General features: G+C 41.4%; 1 protein-coding gene and 14 non-coding genes across 15 annotated transcripts in view; 14 read left to right on the forward strand and 1 right to left on the reverse strand.

Annotated features, from left to right (window-relative positions):
* Positions 1-7107: 7107 nt before the first annotated feature.
* Positions 7108-18062, reverse strand: part of LOC117304010 (neuronal acetylcholine receptor subunit alpha-2-like) — a 35997-nt gene continuing 25042 nt past the window's right edge. The window contains exon 5 of the mRNA XM_033788488.1: positions 7108-11753. Coding sequence (XP_033644379.1) covers positions 11125-11753 — 629 coding nt within the window. The 3' untranslated portion in view covers positions 7108-11124. The remainder of the gene's footprint in view (positions 11754-18062) is intronic.
* Positions 15590-15661, forward strand: Trnap-ugg. Its single transcript has one exon. It is a non-coding gene; the product is annotated as a tRNA-Pro (tRNA).
* On the forward strand, positions 15963-16034 carry Trnap-agg. Its single transcript has one exon. It is a non-coding gene; the product is annotated as a tRNA-Pro (tRNA).
* Positions 16114-16185, forward strand: Trnap-ugg. Its single transcript has one exon. It is a non-coding gene; the product is annotated as a tRNA-Pro (tRNA).
* On the forward strand, positions 16289-16360 carry Trnap-agg. The gene has a single exon. It is a non-coding gene; the product is annotated as a tRNA-Pro (tRNA).
* On the forward strand, positions 16464-16535 carry Trnap-agg. Its single transcript has one exon. It is a non-coding gene; the product is annotated as a tRNA-Pro (tRNA).
* Trnap-ugg lies at positions 16612-16683 on the forward strand. The gene has a single exon. It is a non-coding gene; the product is annotated as a tRNA-Pro (tRNA).
* On the forward strand, positions 16787-16858 carry Trnap-cgg. Its single transcript has one exon. It is a non-coding gene; the product is annotated as a tRNA-Pro (tRNA).
* On the forward strand, positions 16962-17033 carry Trnap-agg. Its single transcript has one exon. It is a non-coding gene; the product is annotated as a tRNA-Pro (tRNA).
* On the forward strand, positions 17110-17181 carry Trnap-ugg. Its single transcript has one exon. It is a non-coding gene; the product is annotated as a tRNA-Pro (tRNA).
* Trnap-cgg lies at positions 17285-17356 on the forward strand. The gene has a single exon. It is a non-coding gene; the product is annotated as a tRNA-Pro (tRNA).
* Positions 17459-17530, forward strand: Trnap-agg. Its single transcript has one exon. It is a non-coding gene; the product is annotated as a tRNA-Pro (tRNA).
* Positions 17607-17678, forward strand: Trnap-ugg. The gene has a single exon. It is a non-coding gene; the product is annotated as a tRNA-Pro (tRNA).
* Positions 17782-17853, forward strand: Trnap-cgg. Its single transcript has one exon. It is a non-coding gene; the product is annotated as a tRNA-Pro (tRNA).
* On the forward strand, positions 17957-18028 carry Trnap-agg. Its single transcript has one exon. It is a non-coding gene; the product is annotated as a tRNA-Pro (tRNA).

Genomic DNA, 18062 nt, shown 5'->3' on the forward strand with positions numbered 1-18062 from the left:
ATCCATTGTTCTCAGAATTATGCGCATGTTCAGAACTACGTAAACAATGGAAATTTACCCGGTATGTCTGCTGCCACCTAGCGTTGGAAAGTCTCCTATTATGTAGCCAGTTGATATTTGAACCAACGTTGGGCAAACAAGTTGGGCAAATTTTGACCAACGAGATTTGCAGTGTACCCATGCAGTGTAAGCATGGTATTGGTAGTGTAAGCGAGTGTTCTCTCAACCCCCCAAAACACTGGTGGCCGCTTCCAAACATTGTCGACAATAAACACTAAGTACTCAGTAGTTTTTGAGAGGAAAACGATTCATAATTTTATTGAAAAAAACTTGTCTTACATTCAATAAACTATATACTTTCAAATCATGATATTAAAAAAATTGAACAATCCGAAATAATTACTGTCAAATTTAACATCTGTTCCTTCTGTATACATACCACGCAAACCTCATATATGAGCATTTATAATGTTTTTAACTAGACTAGAAGAGGGGTTAAAGTTATTGTGCACCCTCTACAAAATGATGGGGTGCTATTTCACCGAGAGCAGTCTCTTACTGAAAGGCAGGGTGTACTTTTGGTAATGACTCAAAAAGTTAAGGACTCAAAAAGTTAAGGACATAAAAACTGAATTGGCAGTAAACACTTGAGAGCTATTGATAGTATAAAACATTCTAAAAGTAGTTTAGTTTTAGAGAAAGAGGAAATTTTCACCCGGCCTTTCTCAGGCATCTGAAATAAACAAATTTTGTGAAAACAAGAATGGGTTTTTCCCCGTTATTTTCTTGCAACTACGATGACCTATATTGAGCTCAGATATTTACAGTTTGTTTTGTATGCATGTTAACGTTGGGGTACACCAAGTGAGGATACTGGCCTTTCACAATTACCAAAAGTTGATCCTGCCTTTTAAAATAATTATGTTATACTTAAATGTTTTATTTGGTAAATGTTAAATGACCATCCTAAGTACCACAATACTTAAAAAGTAGTGCGGTATGAGGATGGTGAGCTTCCGTATATTCAAGGATACCTTTCTAACAAAAAGAAAACGGGAGTAAGGGCTAGTCAGCACTGACGCCCTTGTTGGAAGGGGGTAGGAAGCAAGACCCAGGTTACCAGTTTGGACCGTTACTTTCTTACACTGAACAAACACATACACATAGCCCGTACACTCGGTATTATGCAATAGACAATAGAATGACGTCATGGACCGCCATCTTTGATGTAAATCAATGGAAAAGTACACGCGTGTACGCGCTGTGCAACTGTCAGCCAATGGTAGCCTTTCAAGCGTGCATGTTTCATCAAAGATGGCAGCCATTGCAAGGGGTCTATTACTATATCCCCAAAATTAAATTACAGCAACCACCTGATATTTCCCGCATACTTTTCATACTGCAAAATCATCTACGAGGACTGTCAAATAATCATGGACATACAATTATATACAAAATTCAGAAAATGGTTATCGCCATTTAACATTATAATTGAAAACTCAGCTCTTTATGTTAGCCCCGGCGTACGGAGCCCCTAAAAGATAACAGGTAAAAACAAATTGAAAAGGTAAAACATTGTGTTGTTGAACGTAATCATATTTTGAAGTTGTTTTTAGAGGTAATAGCATTTCGAGAAAACGGAATTAACTTTTTTCGGTTTTTGGTTTACCTTTTCAATTTTGTGTACCTGTTCCTAAAGGATCTCCACACCGGCGCACACACACACTAGACATTTTCTTACGCCGGTTAAAATGTAAACGTTGAATTGTTTTATAAACTGACCCGCAGTGAGTTATTTACTTGACTATTGAAATTAAAATAAAAGTTGGTTGCCATCATCAACGAATGATGACGTGTAACAACTCTTAGTTTGCATGGAAATTTAATAATATACATTTTCAATTATCGTCAATATGAATAATGACTATAATAACCAACATTAGGACCAAAGTCTTAGCTTGAAGTTATTGTTACCTTTTAAGAAAAATTACCTTCACCGTTTCCTATAATTATGCCTTCTGATAATACTTATAAACCGTTCACTCTAAACCGTTAACCCCCTGCTAGTTCTCGATTACCTCTACTTTATTGTTAACAAAAGTTAACCACAACATAAAGTATCACCTTTGTGAGATTATGACCATCAAAATTACCTATTATTACTCCATCTTACTGTACCTTCATCTTTAGAAACAACAATCACCACAAACAAGATTTAATTTTCAAAAAAATATCGCAAGGGAGAGAGAAAGCTTGCTTTGTATTAAACATAGCGAATATATTAATAAAGTAATGCATACTTTTTGGGACTGGTTACGTACCGGCTAATATTTGCTGAGCAGAAAGAAAAGAAACAACAAATTTCCCTTCAGCATGTGTTGCTTAACAACTCTATGTACAATTTATTGGCCCAAAAGAAACGCGTTGTGTTGAATACCACTGTCCTCCATTTGCACTTCATCCTCACTATCTCCACTGCCATCTTCAGTCTTGTACCCACCCTCACTCTTTGTTACGCTTACTAAGACTACAAAGGCACCAAACTGTTTTCGCTGGTAGTTCTATAATAACAAACAGGAATCCATCTTTTACCGCACCTTTTTACCAAGATCTTTAATGTCATTCCACACACTAAACCACCCCATCAAACAAAAACACACCACCATCACTTTGACCACTCTCTACTATGCCGTTGAGTCACCAGAAACTTTTATTGTGGGGTGGGGGAGGGGGGATAAGTGAGGGAAAGATATAATGAGAGGAGGGGGTGTATCGAACCAATTTTGTTTGTGCAATTTTAACATTTTAGTTCGGCTTGGCGGGAGAGAGTGTGCAGAAGCTGCTCTGCATTCGCCACTGACTAGCAGTACACTTAACATATCGCTGCATACTTCACATACTATTATCAGGAACAACTTTTAACTCAACCAAATCATCCTTCTTTTCCATCATTAGCGTTGTTGGCATCACTGCATCGACTACCACTGCTAGAGCATCCATTGTCATCTTCATTGACTTTACCACCACTTCATGAATTTCTACGCTTAGTTACAGAGTAAGTTCTGTGCTAGCCGTGTGTCAACTTAGCTGTGCGTTAGGTTGATAAACCAAATCGTCAGTGTTTACCGCCTACATAGACCTGAACCATATACGTCATTGCAGTAGGGCGCCCTCATAATAGAGGTCAAAAGAAGGATGCTCACTGGCTAAAATCCTGACCGCTGTGCGCGCGTACAGCCGTGCGCTTCCATTGTTTCATCCGCGCTTTACCTCTAAGATGGCGGCGAGATGACATCATGGTACATTAAGGTCTATGACTTAGGCATATCGTTCAACATATTTACATAGTACACCGATATCGACTTTGCCGGTGATGTTTTTTCTCCTATCGCCTGTCATTGACGTCATCATGCAACAATACCATACCGATTGCACGTGAGAGAACAACACACGCAGCAAAGCGTAATATTTAACTTTTCTACTGCCACCATTACCGCAGGTTATGTTCACCAAACTAACATCATAATATGTCTTCTCTACGTCATCTTATTCCACTCAGAATTTATATCAGCACAATGCACCATCGACATTCGACTTTATATTGTAGTTATGTTTCTCCATTCATATCAATCACGGTGTTGCTGCTATTATTAATACATCACTATAACGTCATCATTCATGTCATACTCCCATTATAACAAGTTGTCTACATTATCACTATCAGCATCTTTCTTCAACTCTTCAGTGAAATTTAGGCTAATGGTTCTTTCTCCTCGTTTCGCTCCAGATCTCTGTCTTGTTCCTAACTGTGACGTAATTCCACTTCAAGCCATGCCGACTTCATCTCCATCATGATCACACCGTTCTGATTATCGCACCACTTGGCTTCTCTCGGCCCACCACCATTTTTATTACATACAGTTTTGTACACACCACACACACACATTTTAAGCAAACACATAAACACATAATGCGCACATTCATGTTTGTTCATCTTGTAAGTTCTTCTTTTTGTTCTCTCTGCTCTCCATAGTTTGGACCCTTTAATTTAGTGACGTCCCCTTTAATTTAGTGACGTCCCCAGTGGTTTTGTGCACGAAAGCGAAGCGGGAAAATTCCTGCCCTCTGTCAACACACACGGATTCCTTTTCTATAGACCTCCCATTCACATACCATCACTGTATACAGAAACATTATTCACACCGTCAATCACGTCATGGTGCTCGTTATATATGTGGCATGGTGTACTCCCTCTTTCTCGATGTATCTCCATTTTGTGCTCTGGGAATCTAGGGAATTCTTTTGTAGGAATAATGTGTAAGGGTTGGGGTGGGGGAGTGGCGACTCCCTCTGCCACATTGAGCACGGTTATACTTCATAGCTCTCAGTCTGACTGTAACCAAAATGACTATATAAGGTAAGTTTATGACTACACCAATCATCAGCACCTCAACATCACCATGTCAGTAGTTGTCTCTAAAACATATCGAAATACCAAGATAAGGGCCGTTAACTGGAATTTGCAAATGTTGTACTTATCGGGGTTTTGTTGCACACACTAATCACCAACCAGTCACCGTGTAATCTTAAAAAATGACCACCAACTCATTCTGTCTATACACTTCACCATCTCACCATCAACTATCAACATTACTACCACCATCATTATCATCTCCCGTTGTTTATAATTCCGTATTTTCTTATTTTTTAGTTTGTCTATTTTTCCATGTTCAGCGCCCTAGAGCATGTTTACATGATTTGTGCGCTATATAAGTTTTGGTATTATCATCACAACACCATGACCAACCCGTCACCATTAACTACACGAACACCACACTAACCACCATCGCCACCGTTTAACACCTACATCGCACCACTCTCACCATCACCTCCTCAACGTCCTCCTCACCACAACCTTGAGTACAATCTCCGTCTCACATGAATCACATTGCCTGCCATATAATCGTCACAATGTAACCATCACTATCACCATTCGCTAATTAAACTGAAGCTGTACTACAAGCCATGCACTCCACACACCTCTCAACGATCCAAACAACGGTGCCTAGTTAAGCATGATTGACAAAACGCTTTTTTTTTTTTTTTTTTTTTACAACTATTTACATTTTAAATAATCCGAACGGGCCCAATCTGTGCCACGAAATTGGGCCGTGCTGCTAACCTGTATGCAATGACGTCATCCCGCTGCCATCTTAGAGGTAAAACGATGATGAAACAATGGAAAACGCACCTATGTACGCTGCGCACAGGATATGCCAATGAGCAGCCTTCTGATGACCCCTACCAGAGGGCGCCCCACTGCAGTGACGTCATGCATAAGGTCTTTACTAATTTGATAACGAATATATTTCTGCTTTTGGAAGCACAACATAATGCGGTAACAGTAACATGAAACTGATCCCAGGCAAACCAATAACAAGCAATCATCATTCTCACATCATTCAACAATCAACACAACCAACACTAATATTGGGCAAAAAACACAGCAATACCTGAAATAGGCATGTAGCTATTGTTTCACTTGGTCTTTGTTTCTTTTCTTATCTGCCCAAATATCATTCAAGATAGAAGGCTTGATTCCTCGTTATGCAAATAAAAGTCGAAATAACAGTCGGCAGCCCCAATGCATTTGTAATGCCTAATCCCCAGTATGCACTAACGCATTGCACTGATGGGACCAGACTACTGTCACTTCAAGCCGCAGTCTGGCGGCTTAAATAATATTCTTAAAAGTAATAAGATAGGAGGAGCAAATACATTAGAACCAAAAGGCCTCCAAACAGTTATGAATAAACCACGTATCTTTTACTTAGACATCTTGTGTTGTTTATAAACATTTTATATGGGAAGCCTTTTGTGACAGAATGCATTGTTTAAATGGTTTGGCAATCAAAACCTTTCATAACACGTTACAACATGTTTTTAATGAAGTTCGGGTTTAATTTTAGTTTTGGATTTGTAATTTTTATTCATCGTTAACATGGCTAGTAATTTCAAATCAGTATAAGTCAAAATAAACTGTTGTATTTCTGTTCCAGTGAAGTACTGCCCGCAGAACTCGCTGCTGTGACGTTGCAAAGAAAGGTCCGTTAAACTGGAAACAGCGCCCGCATGCGTTAATACCTACTAGTTCGCACTAGACCGGGCCCCTGTCTTTATCCGTTATTCACGAGCCTCTATGAATGACGTCAGACGTTCAGGCTAGTTCGGCACCTGTATGACTCTCCATCCAAACCCCATTCAAATTTAACGCGTAGCGGCTTGAGATAAATCAGATTGTTCACCCTTAATATGCCTTGAAACTTCCTCGATACAATGTCAGAGTTGCGAACAATCTCTTAAATAGTATAACAGGGATTTGCCATGCGATATTATTATTTAATTAAACGTAAACCATGCCATCAAACTAGAACTAGTTTTCCATTACATTACACACAGTGTAGTTGACATTTCCAGAAAAAAGGAAACGTCCTCAAACCATATGCAATTACTTGTGAAGACCGGGATAGAAATCTAACTAAATGAAGTCGTACAAGGCTTTGTTGGAGTTCATTTCTATGTCAGGTGTTAGAGACTCGGCCTTCGGCCATCTTTCGTCGCGTTCCCTGAAGACGTGTCCTACCTGTAACCTTATTAAAAGTCTGGTATCCCAAGGGGTATCAGTCTTTACGTTGGTTGGCGCAGGCGCATTGTGCCGATGACCTTAATAAAAGTGTGGCAATCGCTATGCTCTAGATTGTACTATAGCGGCGCAAACCTATTTCCCTGGCTGCCTCGTTTTCGTTACTTACATTCGAATAGGCACCAAATAAAGTGATATTACATGAACTTGGATCCCACTTTTATGCCAGGCTTAAAGTGGGTTTGCGCGCTAAGCAACAAGGCGCAACATTAGCGGAACAATGATTGACTGAAGACATTTTATTGCAACGTCACAACCCGAGATTTTGCCAGCCGAGGTAGGAAAACTATTGAAAGCCATAATGCAAAGCAAAAACAGAAAGCCACAGTTTGTAACCAATTTTACTTTAAAAACAAATCAAAAATTGTGCTTACTTTGTTGGAAACAAAGCAACCAATCATTGCGTGAATCTTTTTAAATGAAAGTTTACAGATTTTTTAAAATAAATATTATTTAATGTTAACGAAAATGTTTTCGCGAAAATTAGTTCTCGCTAAAATTCTGCCGTCCATGCTAGCCAGGGTGGTCCGACAATGCATTTTTAACAAACCAAAAAATGAGGAGAATTAGTGAGTTGGGGGTGTGTATGTATCTGAGGACGAGCGAATAATTATACGGTTCGAAACGTCGAGACCAAAATCGGCTCTTTTTCAGAGCCAACTGTACCCGCAGTACTGTGCCCTCAAGTTTACCATTCTAAAGTTTTCATGCACGACTTTCATGGATAAGCCTTCCACAATCACAGAGAGTGCGGATGGGCCCATGAGTGATCCCTGTTTTTTCTCCTCGCGATGAAAACCTAATTCAACTCGACCCTCTCATCATTATTATTAAGACTTGTTGGCAAAGCCACGCTGCAAATATTGATGAAAAGCAATAACCGGGGACTGTGTAGATTTCAAACCCACAGAGAGATCTTCTGGATTGTCCTCATTCACGGGTCAGGTTTCTCACTGTCGTGGCTGTCAGATAAATTTCAGTGTAAATAAGTTCAGGAGGCAACCATATTTTTATCCCTTTTTTCTCTCCTTCTTTTTTCTTTCTTTAAATGCCGGATCTATTTCACCGTGAGCTGTGGGTTCGTTTTCTTTTGGTGATCCTTTTTGAAAATTGGAATTGAATTAATTATAACTAAGAGCCTACCGAATAAAAAGCAGTGACGATAATGTAGCCATTTCAGGGACAGATTGTTATCCTTAAAATTAAGCCTCAAACCGAGCCAATCTCAAAAAGTTTTCAATTGTGTTACGGATTATCTTCTTCAAATCGAAGTCAAGTCTTATTCGCAGGTTTTCCTTGCTTTTATTTTGTTTCATGTATTTTATGGCTGAATGTATTTCCTACGTGGTCCCGGAAGTTCTAATACACGCGAGACTTGCACAGTCTACGAACATTATTATCGTGTCCACCAATATCGTACATACGTACATGTCGTCTTATGATTTGGGTGCCCTCGGCCGAAGAAGGCTGCTTGTTGAACCGTCCTGTTGGCCACACGTTACAAATATTCCACTGCGTCATCATTGTTTTTAAAAATTGCGGCGTTATGACGTCAGTGCAAACAGTCCATTCAAAAGGTACCACAGTTTTGAAAAACTTACTGAAAACTAATGCTCGTTTCGTTTTCTTGGAATTCACTTTAAGTATCCCCAATGAGTCTATCATTGTTTCAATTTTATTAGCGCTGACTTTTAAAGAGGGGGGGGGGGAGATAAAGCTTAAGCAAACTAAACCTGCAAATTCTTGACATTACCCGCAGTGAGTGCCAACAAATTTGAAAGTGTGTCTCACTTGACACCCCGTGCACATAATACTAGTTGAACTGATTGAATGAGTGTAAAAGGGATGCACCGTGGGACCCCTACAACGAGTATTAAAAAAGTGTCACTCATATCACCCAAACCCCATGCGGTAAAAGGTGATATCCGTTCTTCGCTCCCTCTACGATACTCTTACACAGTCCTTCATCGATGGACGGCACGTGACTGGTCTGATGAGTGGTCTCCGATGACCAACGCCAGGCCATGTTAATTTTTTTCTTTCTTTTAATTTCTGGCAAATAGGCATTGCTGTCATTTCGTCTTATTACTTCTTTGTCAGCCCACATTGTACTGACGTTTTTTTGTGTGTGTCGAGGTGATACATTAGTACACTATCTACCCCTACCCATGACATTCATTTGACCTTTACTTCTTTTTTATTTAAACATGGATGAGAGTTCCTCCAGAGCTCTTTTGTAAATCTTCTTGTAGAGTGGAGGATAGCGCGTAGGAGGACAGTCTTTGCAATCTTGATACATTTCTCCTGATGTACTCTATCATCCAGGTTTGTTCTTCTTCATATCTTTGCCGAATTCATTTTGTTCTGCATGCCGGCCGGCCTTAGACTTTCATGAGAGGAAACTTGACATTATGGATTAGTAAGCCTATCATTACTTTAGAAATCGTAGTAATTTGGTTTTAAAATGTTGCTGAGAGTATAAGCTAAATTACTATTGTTTAAAAAGAGGGAAAATCATGGTTTGTTTTTCCACAACCTATGACCTATGACATATCACGTTTAAACCTTAATTTACGGCATGATGATCAAAATGTTACAAAAATTCGGCGGTGATAAACAATTTCCTCACGAAATTGCCTTTAAATAATACGAGGAGCGGAATAGTCTGGCGGTTTGCAAATCGTTTCCCTCGCCCTTCTCTTGCAAGATGATGGTCTACTTTAGTCAGGATACAAGACTAAATAATGCAGTTTGACTTTTGCACCTCCATGCTGCTTTTATACCCTCGACGCATAAGGTCCAGTATCACCCTGTTCGTCGACTAATGCCCCCTCTCAAGTTTTATTGCCCCCAAGTCACAGCAACACTTGCTCCCTCTACCCATTATAATATTTCCCTCATGTTCTGTACTTGTGCATTTTTTGTAGATTACCGTTCAAAAGTCAACAAACAAAGTGCATCTACCTACTACAATATCATTGTATGTACATAGAAAGATCAAAAATACATTTGTTATACACTGTTTCCCTTCATCAGAGGAACAGCTAAATCCATTTTTTTTTACTTTGTACCTGCCGATTTCCTCCATCTAGAAAATACCTCACAACCTCTCGGAGTCTTAAAAGATTCCATCTGCAGATAAACAACGAGTACGAGAGTCCATAGAACCGTCTTATGATGGCCTTCACGTCTTAGTTCGAGAAATCCATGCCGAATCCTTTGTCTTACATGCGTACGTGACGGCTCAAGTTGCTCAGCGGATGTCAAATCAATCAATCTCTCTGCAGAAATGACAAGCTGGACAAGGCAAGTTTCATGTGACACAAAGTGTCAATGTTCAAGCGGTTGAATAATTATTCTCTGACTTTCGCAATATCGAGTCTTATTACCGTTGTTGTAAAGACGCTTTACTCTTTAGACCGGACACCCTTTATAGTGACTTCACCCCTGTGTCACGTTTCCTTTTCACAGCCTTATAAACCAATACAGAATCATAATGGGATCAAACTAATTAAACCATCCAGCCTCGGTTTCGGCACATTAATGAGAGGAAGCCTTTTTTTGCATAAAGGAAAATCTTTTCAACAGAATTTGATTTTTTTGATTTTTTTTTAGGTTTCTGTAAAATACATTTTTACCCATACGGTAACCATTTTGTCATTGTTCATCAGGACTTTCAAGTTGAAAACAAGGTTACGCCCAAAACCAGTTCAAATTTCGAACAGGGCTGTACAAAAAACCTGAAAAGTAAAGAAATATAGTTGCTTCGTTCCCGCAAAATGAATATTGTTTTCGTTCTATCGAAATAATTTTGTTCGAAATATTTCTGTTCCGTCGACAAATTTTGTTCACTCGATGAGCACTATTTCGTTCCCTAAAAAATATAGCTTTGGGGAACGAAAGTTCGAGGGAACGATTTTGTCCCTTGAGGGTTTCATAAAAGGCGGCAATGTTAAGGAGAGGAATATTGAAATATTTAAGACGTTTGGTCTCAATTAAAGCTACTTGACTAATAACCTTTTCATTTTTATCAACCTTGTTCTCGACAAAGCCAGAATAAGATGAGTACCCGGTGCAGCCGCAAGAAACCATAGAATGCAAGTGTACCTTCAGGTGGTTCACACGTTTTGTACGTCACAATGGAGGCCCACTGACCGTAGCGAGCGTATTTTGCCTTAACTTGTAGTCTAAGGGGGGAAGGCTTCGGGAAAACAGTTAACTGTTCAACCTGACTTCTCGCACCTTCCTTAAAAGGTGCTCAGTTTCCGCACGGAAGTTCCTTCTCGAGTTGCAATGCAATTTCCGACGGACACCTCTATTCCGTGGACCACTAGTTCTTGGCACCGAAGAATTAAGCTCAAACGGTGGAATTTAAAAATGCAACCACTTATGGGTATCAAAAGTATTTTTACATTTTGTTCTCATAGAAATCTTCCCGTGGCCGAGAGAAGGAAAAAAAGAGGCAGACTTATGTTGACCAGCGTGAAGATGATGAGGAGTGCCCGGTCCACCACGGCGGCCGCGTCTCGCCATTCACGGGCGAAATCCTCAACGGAGTCCTTGGTCCGTTTCCTCTCGGCCAGGTAGTCCACCAATCGTGCCAATTCGTTGACCTCCCGCTCCAGGCGGACCGTCACCCGGCTTGGCTTGGCGTCGCTGCCCAGCTCGATCATCTCAACCGTCCCTTCCAGAATCAGCTCGTCACTGCCGTTTGTGAAGTCTTCACTGAGGCTCTCTTTCACCGAGGTGGTGCTGTCGTTGGTCATGAAGTGTGGGAAGCAACGGACTTTGGTGAGTAGACCATTGTCCTGGCCGCGGTATTTCCGTTTCATACCGTTCCGGCCGTGGTACTTGTCCTTAACCTTGTTCTTGTTGAGGTGGGAGCGGTATTTGCACTTACCAACAGCTCGGGCCAGCCAACCGAAGATGAGCTGTCGAAGGAAGGGAGGCATGGGCACGCTGTTGTGTTCCTTGTGGTAAAGATGAAGCACCCAAACGGACATGAGCACTGACATTGCAACCACTGCTATCATCACCACAAAGTATTTCCCTGGTGGAGGCACAAGAAAGAAAACAAATATTATGATAAAGTCTAATGGGTACACTAACGGCTCCTCTCGAATCCACGGCTTCGGCTTTGGATTCGGCTTCAGGCTCCGTTCTCTCGTCTGAGTGCGTATGCAAAGCACACGCAATTGTCAAGCCTGGGCCGAATCTGGAGCCGAAGCCAAGCTTGTATTCGAAAAGGGCCGAAGAAAACAACATTGTGGGACGTCATGTTTGTGCGCATGCTTAAAACGCTGTAAACAAGGTCTGCTACCACCTATGTTCCATCCACGCACGTCACATTGTAATTTTGTATTGATTATTGGTGAATTTAATCAGCAAAAACAATGACTCGCGCGCGTCCTCGGTAATCAACATACGTTTCGCAGCCAATAAAATAGACGAAACACGAACTGTGTCTCTTAATAATAACCGCAAGAAAACTCAAGAAACAAAAGCAACCAACCTCAATACTACAAGTCAACCATTAATTGCTGTCTTAATGACGACAAACTGCGTGTCAGTTACCCACATTATAACCTTCAACTCCCTCCTGACTGTGAAGACAACAACACAGCGTGGAAGGTAAGTGTAGTCCCACGGGAGAGACGATATATATTTTTACCCCCACGTAGATGTCGTAAGAAAGATACATTAACTCCTCTGAGATTAAACATTGGGGCTTTCTACAATGTTTAAGTGCTGTGTTTAATAACATTGCAGGAAAAGGCACTCGCCGTGAGGTGGGGTTTTATGAAGCATGGAGATCAATATCCATCCACTGTGATGAGGGGTGAGATGAGAGGGTGGGGGGGGGGGGGGAGGAACTCCAGGGTAGGAAGTACGTATAATGTGATTGTCAATGGTGAAAGATTGCTTCTGAACTAGCACTTGTCAAGATGATGTTATAAAATTGCTTTTTACTTGTTTTATCACGAGTGTCGGCAGTTTGGTTGTGTGCACAGCGTGGCGGCGTCCGTCTGGACAATCTGTCTTCGTTATTTGCATGGATTGCGCGGAAAGCTGCACGTATAATGTAGGTATGTACACCAGATAGGTCTGTGAAAAGAGAACGAAGGATTCGTGGGTATGGGAGACTTTTGAGATGCTGGTGGCAGCAGACATAACGGTCCTTAGTATGCACACGTAGGTTTGAGCACGCGCACTACCGGCGAGAACTGCGAAAAAGGATCGTCCAAAAGTATCCCATTGTCTTTGTGTTACTTGCCCACAAGTAGACGCATTGTCCACGATTCTAAACAAAGGTGTTAGTACATTCTGTACAAAAGATACACAGACGCCTAAGAGGCATGGGGATAGGGGTGTTGGCAGATCGAGCTCCCCCAAGTCAACCAGCCCTTTGGGTGCGAGCACTGTACATTTCTACACACGAATCCGAAATTAATATCAGTAGGATTTGAAACTATCAATGGTGGGAGAATTATCAGGTAAGGTTTGCTGTAGCCCAATGTGTAAACTAATATCGGTGTGATTTCCCGAGACGACAGTGAACATAGCAGACTGAGAGAATGAGGGTTGCGATGCGTAAAAGCAAAGCATTACACTTCACTTAAGGACCCTGGTAGCCACCATCTTCAATTGGGAACATGGTTAAGCTTGGGGAATTCGCACCCCAAATAAAGGTTGATGACACTAGTCGTATGTGCAAAAAGGTGAAACTTCTGTAATCCGGTTTCCAAACGGGGCCTCCGGATGCGGAATGTTCCAGACAGGTTTGTCGTCGATGCTTGCATAGTCTTTTCTCAAAACGCTTGCGATTGGTTTTCTGAGAGGTTTCCTGAAAGTATCACCCTGCAGTGTTTTGCGGGTTATGATATGTTGCCATAGCGATCGTTTTCATGTCGGAAAGTTTGTTGCATGCACGGAGCAGTACGTGTTGATTCTCCAAACAATGTGTGTAGAGGGTAACATTATTGCTGCCTTGAGGGAAATGTGAGGGTGAGGGGCCGAATTAAGGGCTGGATTTACGACACCAGTGTAGCACCTCGACTTCTCGCGTCCCCGTTATGTATGGACGGACGGGGTGTGTCAGTTGAGCATCGGTCATTTCGTTCGCGATGTCACGGCAACTTAAAGGCTGTGGCACAATTTAACATAAATTGCAAGCACTTTACCTCACGTCTTTTATACAAATTAAATCATTAAGTACACAATATCTTGCTATGAGTTATGTTCTTCTTTGTTCTCATTTTTAAAACACAAGACCAAAATGTAAAACGGATATTGTGCTTAAATATAATATGAGACTTTCCAACGCTAGGTGGCAGCAGACATACCGGGTAAATTTCCATTGTTTACGTAGTTCTGAACATGCGCATAATTCTGAGAAAAATGGATTTACCCGGTAAGTCTGCTGCCCTCTATCGTCCCAGAAAGTCTCCCATTGTATTATTACGCTTACAAATTAGTCCCCAAACAATTTAATGGTTCTCATTGTATGTTGAGAAAACAAAAAGAGATGACAATCATCTCTGTGTTGTTCTCGGAGTCTGGATTACACATTGAGCGACTGTGGCTGCGGCTTTTTGGTGATCGGCTGCGATAAGCAATAAAGAATAGACAAAAGCAGTGATAGCGTATCAGCTGCTGCCTAAGTCAATGAGAGACGATGGGTGGCGCTGGGAGTTTGAGTGGTAGATATAATTATTAGGTTAATTCATTGCCCTCAGGTATGTCCTGATTACAGAGAGGCCTATAAAGGTACAGTCGAAAAAGTGCCTACTGCTTCTAGCGTAAGATATTGTGACATTTTATGACCTAGTCTGGAAGCACTCCTGCCTATACAAAACCAAACTTACATCTCTTCAAAATCGATACTGCAGTCGGGCCTTAATTGACAAAGAGGACTGAGCGATATTGAAGGTACGTGATAAAACACAAAGGGGCGTCAGGACTCCAAACTAGCAGTCGCCACGTGCTAACACCCAAGGTTTATATGGCGCCCTGGCGGTGTTCGATCCCATTTAGGAGTGTCATCATTGTGAACTTGTACGAGGTCGTAGATTGTAACCGTACCCGCTGCTCTGTTGTTTTATAAAGTGTGTACATTGCATTTACGGCGTGTGTGTGCTGAGTGGTGCTCAGGATTGCAACAGCTAGCATTAAGGCATGAAGTACGGCAATCACTCTAATGGACTACTGTGAATTCTAGACGTTACTTTAAAATATCTCAACTTAATGCTGACCTGAAGTGCGGAATCACGCTAGGGCTTAAAGACACCGGACACCTTTGGTTATTGTCAAAGATCAGCCCTCACCAAAATATGCATAAAATAACGAATATAGGATTTGAGGCATTGCATGGTGAGGTATCAATATATGTTTGGTTTGCGGTACACACATGGTGTTACCGCAAACCAAATATATATTTAAAATAACGAACCTGTGAAAATTTGAACTTAACTGGTCGTCGAAGTTGCGAGATGATGGGAAAAAAAACATTGTCATACGAAGTTGTGTGCTTTCAGATGCTTGACTTTGGGACCTCAAAATCTAATTCTGAGGTCTAAACTCGAAAACAGCTCTCTTTTTAAGCTAAACAATTATTTTAAGTAATTACCAATAGTGTCCAGTGCCTTTAAGCATCTTAAAGTCAGCATAAGTTGAGATGTTGATGGGAGCGTGAGCTTTAGCAGGTTGTCCATCACCATGTACTTGGCCACTGAAGGCGCGCTTGTACATACAGTACCTGTGTGACCACCTGTGACATTGCGTTTACAATAGAGCCACAGATTCTGGACTTCCTGTTTATTGCGTAAATCTCAGCAACCATTATCATAAATTAATTATTATTTCATGATGACAAATTGATATTGCATCGGCTTGTTGGTCTAGTGGCATGATTCTCGCTTTGGGTGCGAGAGGTCCCGGGTTCAATTCCCGGACAAGCCCTTATTTTTTACGCCCTTGTTTTTTCTCACGAAATGATTAGTTTACATTTGAAGCAAAGCAATGGTGCTGACACTTATTAATATTATGAATTCCAAACCAACTTCGTTGGAAACTTTTACCCTATTTTTTCCTGTTGAAATTTACTTGTGTGATGTTTGAATATTTGCTTCCAGATGTTTGTTGGTCTAGTGGTATGATTCTCGCTTCGGGTCCGGACAAGCACTTAGTGGAGTTATTTTATACTCACTATCCAACCCCCATGAGGCCAGAGAAATGGGAACAGTCAAGAGCATTATTCATCGACTTGTTGGTCTACTGGGATGATTCTCGCTTAGGGTGCGAGAGGTCCCGGGTTCAATTCCCGGACAAGCCCTTTGAGTGTACATTGTTTTGTACTCACTTTGCACCCGATCAGGTTAGAGAAATGAGAACAGTCAAGGTCAATGTACATCGGCTTGTTGGTCTAGTGGCATGATTCTCGCTTTGGGTGCGAGAGGTCCCGGGTTCAATTCCCGGACAAGCCCTGTTAAGGTTTCCAGCTTTCGGAAAATCTTCCCACTTTATTTTTGTTCTTATACCGATCGGAAATTTTCAATTTTAGCTGCTTTTAAGACATTTTTCAACATCGGCTTGTTGGTCTAGTGGTATGATTCTCGCTTAGGGTGCGAGAGGTCCCGGGTTCGACTCCCGGACAAGCCCTGTTAAGGTTTCCAGCTTTCGGAAAATCTTCCCACTTTATTTTTGTTCTTATACCGATCAGAAATTTTCAATTTTAGCTGCTTTTAAGACATTTTTCAACATCGGCTTGTTGGTCTAGTGGTATGATTCTCGCTTAGGGTGCGAGATGTCCCGGGTTCAATTCCCGGACAAGCCCTTTTTAGAACTAGTTTTGTACTCACTTTGCACCGACCTCAGGGCAGAGAAATGAGAATTTAATTGACATATGCATCGGCTTGTTGGTCTAGTGGCATGATTCTCGCTTTGGGTGCGAGAGGTCCCGGGTTCAATTCCCGGACAAGCCCTGTTAAGGTTTCCAGCTTTCGGAAAATCTTCCCACTTTATTTTTGTTCTTATACCGATCAGAAATTTTCAATTTTAGCTGCATTTAAGACATTTTTCAACATCGGCTTGTTGGTCTAGTGGTATGATTCTCGCTTCGGGTGCGAGAGGTCCCGGGTTCGACTCCCGGACAAGCCCTGTTAAGGTTTCCAGCTTTCGGAAAATCTTCCCACTTTATTTTTGTTTTTATACCGATCAGAAATTTTCAATTTTAGCTGCTTTTAAGACATTTTTCAACATCGGCTTGTTGGTCTAGTGGTATGATTCTCGCTTAGGGTGCGAGAGGTCCCGGGTTCAATTCCCGGACAAGCCCTTTTTAGAACTAGTTTTGTACTCACTTTGCACCGACCTCAGGGCAGAGAAATGAGAATTTAATTGACATATGCATCGGCTTGTTGGTCTAGTGGCATGATTCTCGCTTTGGGTGCGAGAGGTCCCGGGTTCAATTCCCGGACAAGCCCTGTTAAGGTTTCCAGCTTTCGGAAAATCTTCCCACTTTATTTTTGTTCTTATACCGATCAGAAATTTTCAATTTTAGCTGCATTTAAGACATTTTTCAACATCGGCTTGTTGGTCTAGTGGTATGATTCTCGCTTCGGGTGCGAGAGGTCCCGGGTTCGACTCCCGGACAAGCCCTGTTAAGGTTTCCAGCTTTCGGAAAACATCCCACTTTATTTTTGTTTTTATACCGATCAGAAATTTTCAATTTTAGCTGCTTTTAAGACATTTTTCAACATCGGCTTGTTGGTCTAGTGGTATGATTCTCGCTTAGGGTGCGAGAGGTCCCGGGTTCAATTCCCGGACAAGCCCTTTTTAGAACTAGTTTTGTACTCACTTTGCACCGACCTCAGGGCAGAGAAATGAGAATTTAATTGACATATGCATCGGCTTGTTGGTCTAGTGGCATGATTCTCGCTTTGGGTGCGAGAGGTCCCGGGTTCAATTCCCGGACAAGCCCTGTTAAGGTTTCCAGCTTTCGGAAAATCTTCCCACTTTATTTTTGTTCTTATACCGATCAGAAATTTTCAATTTTAGCTGCATTTAAGACATTTTTCAACATCGTCTTGTTGGTCTAGTGGTATGATTCTCGCTTCGGGTGCGAGAGGTCCCGGGTTCGACTCCCGGACAAGCCCTGTTAAGGTTTCCAGCTTTCGGAAAATCTTCCCACTTTATTTTTGTTTTTATACCGATCAGAAATTTTCAATTTTAGCTGCTTTTAAGACATTTTTCAACATCGGCTTGTTGGTCTAGTGGTATGATTCTCGCTTAGGGTGCGAGAGGTCCCGGGTTCAATTCCCGGACAAGCCCTGTTAAGGTTTCCAGCTTTCGGAAAATCTTCCCA

The sequence above is a fragment of the Asterias rubens genome, chromosome 20, assembly GCF_902459465.1.
Source record: "Asterias rubens chromosome 20, eAstRub1.3, whole genome shotgun sequence".
Lineage (NCBI taxonomy): Eukaryota > Metazoa > Echinodermata > Asteroidea > Forcipulatida > Asteriidae > Asterias > Asterias rubens.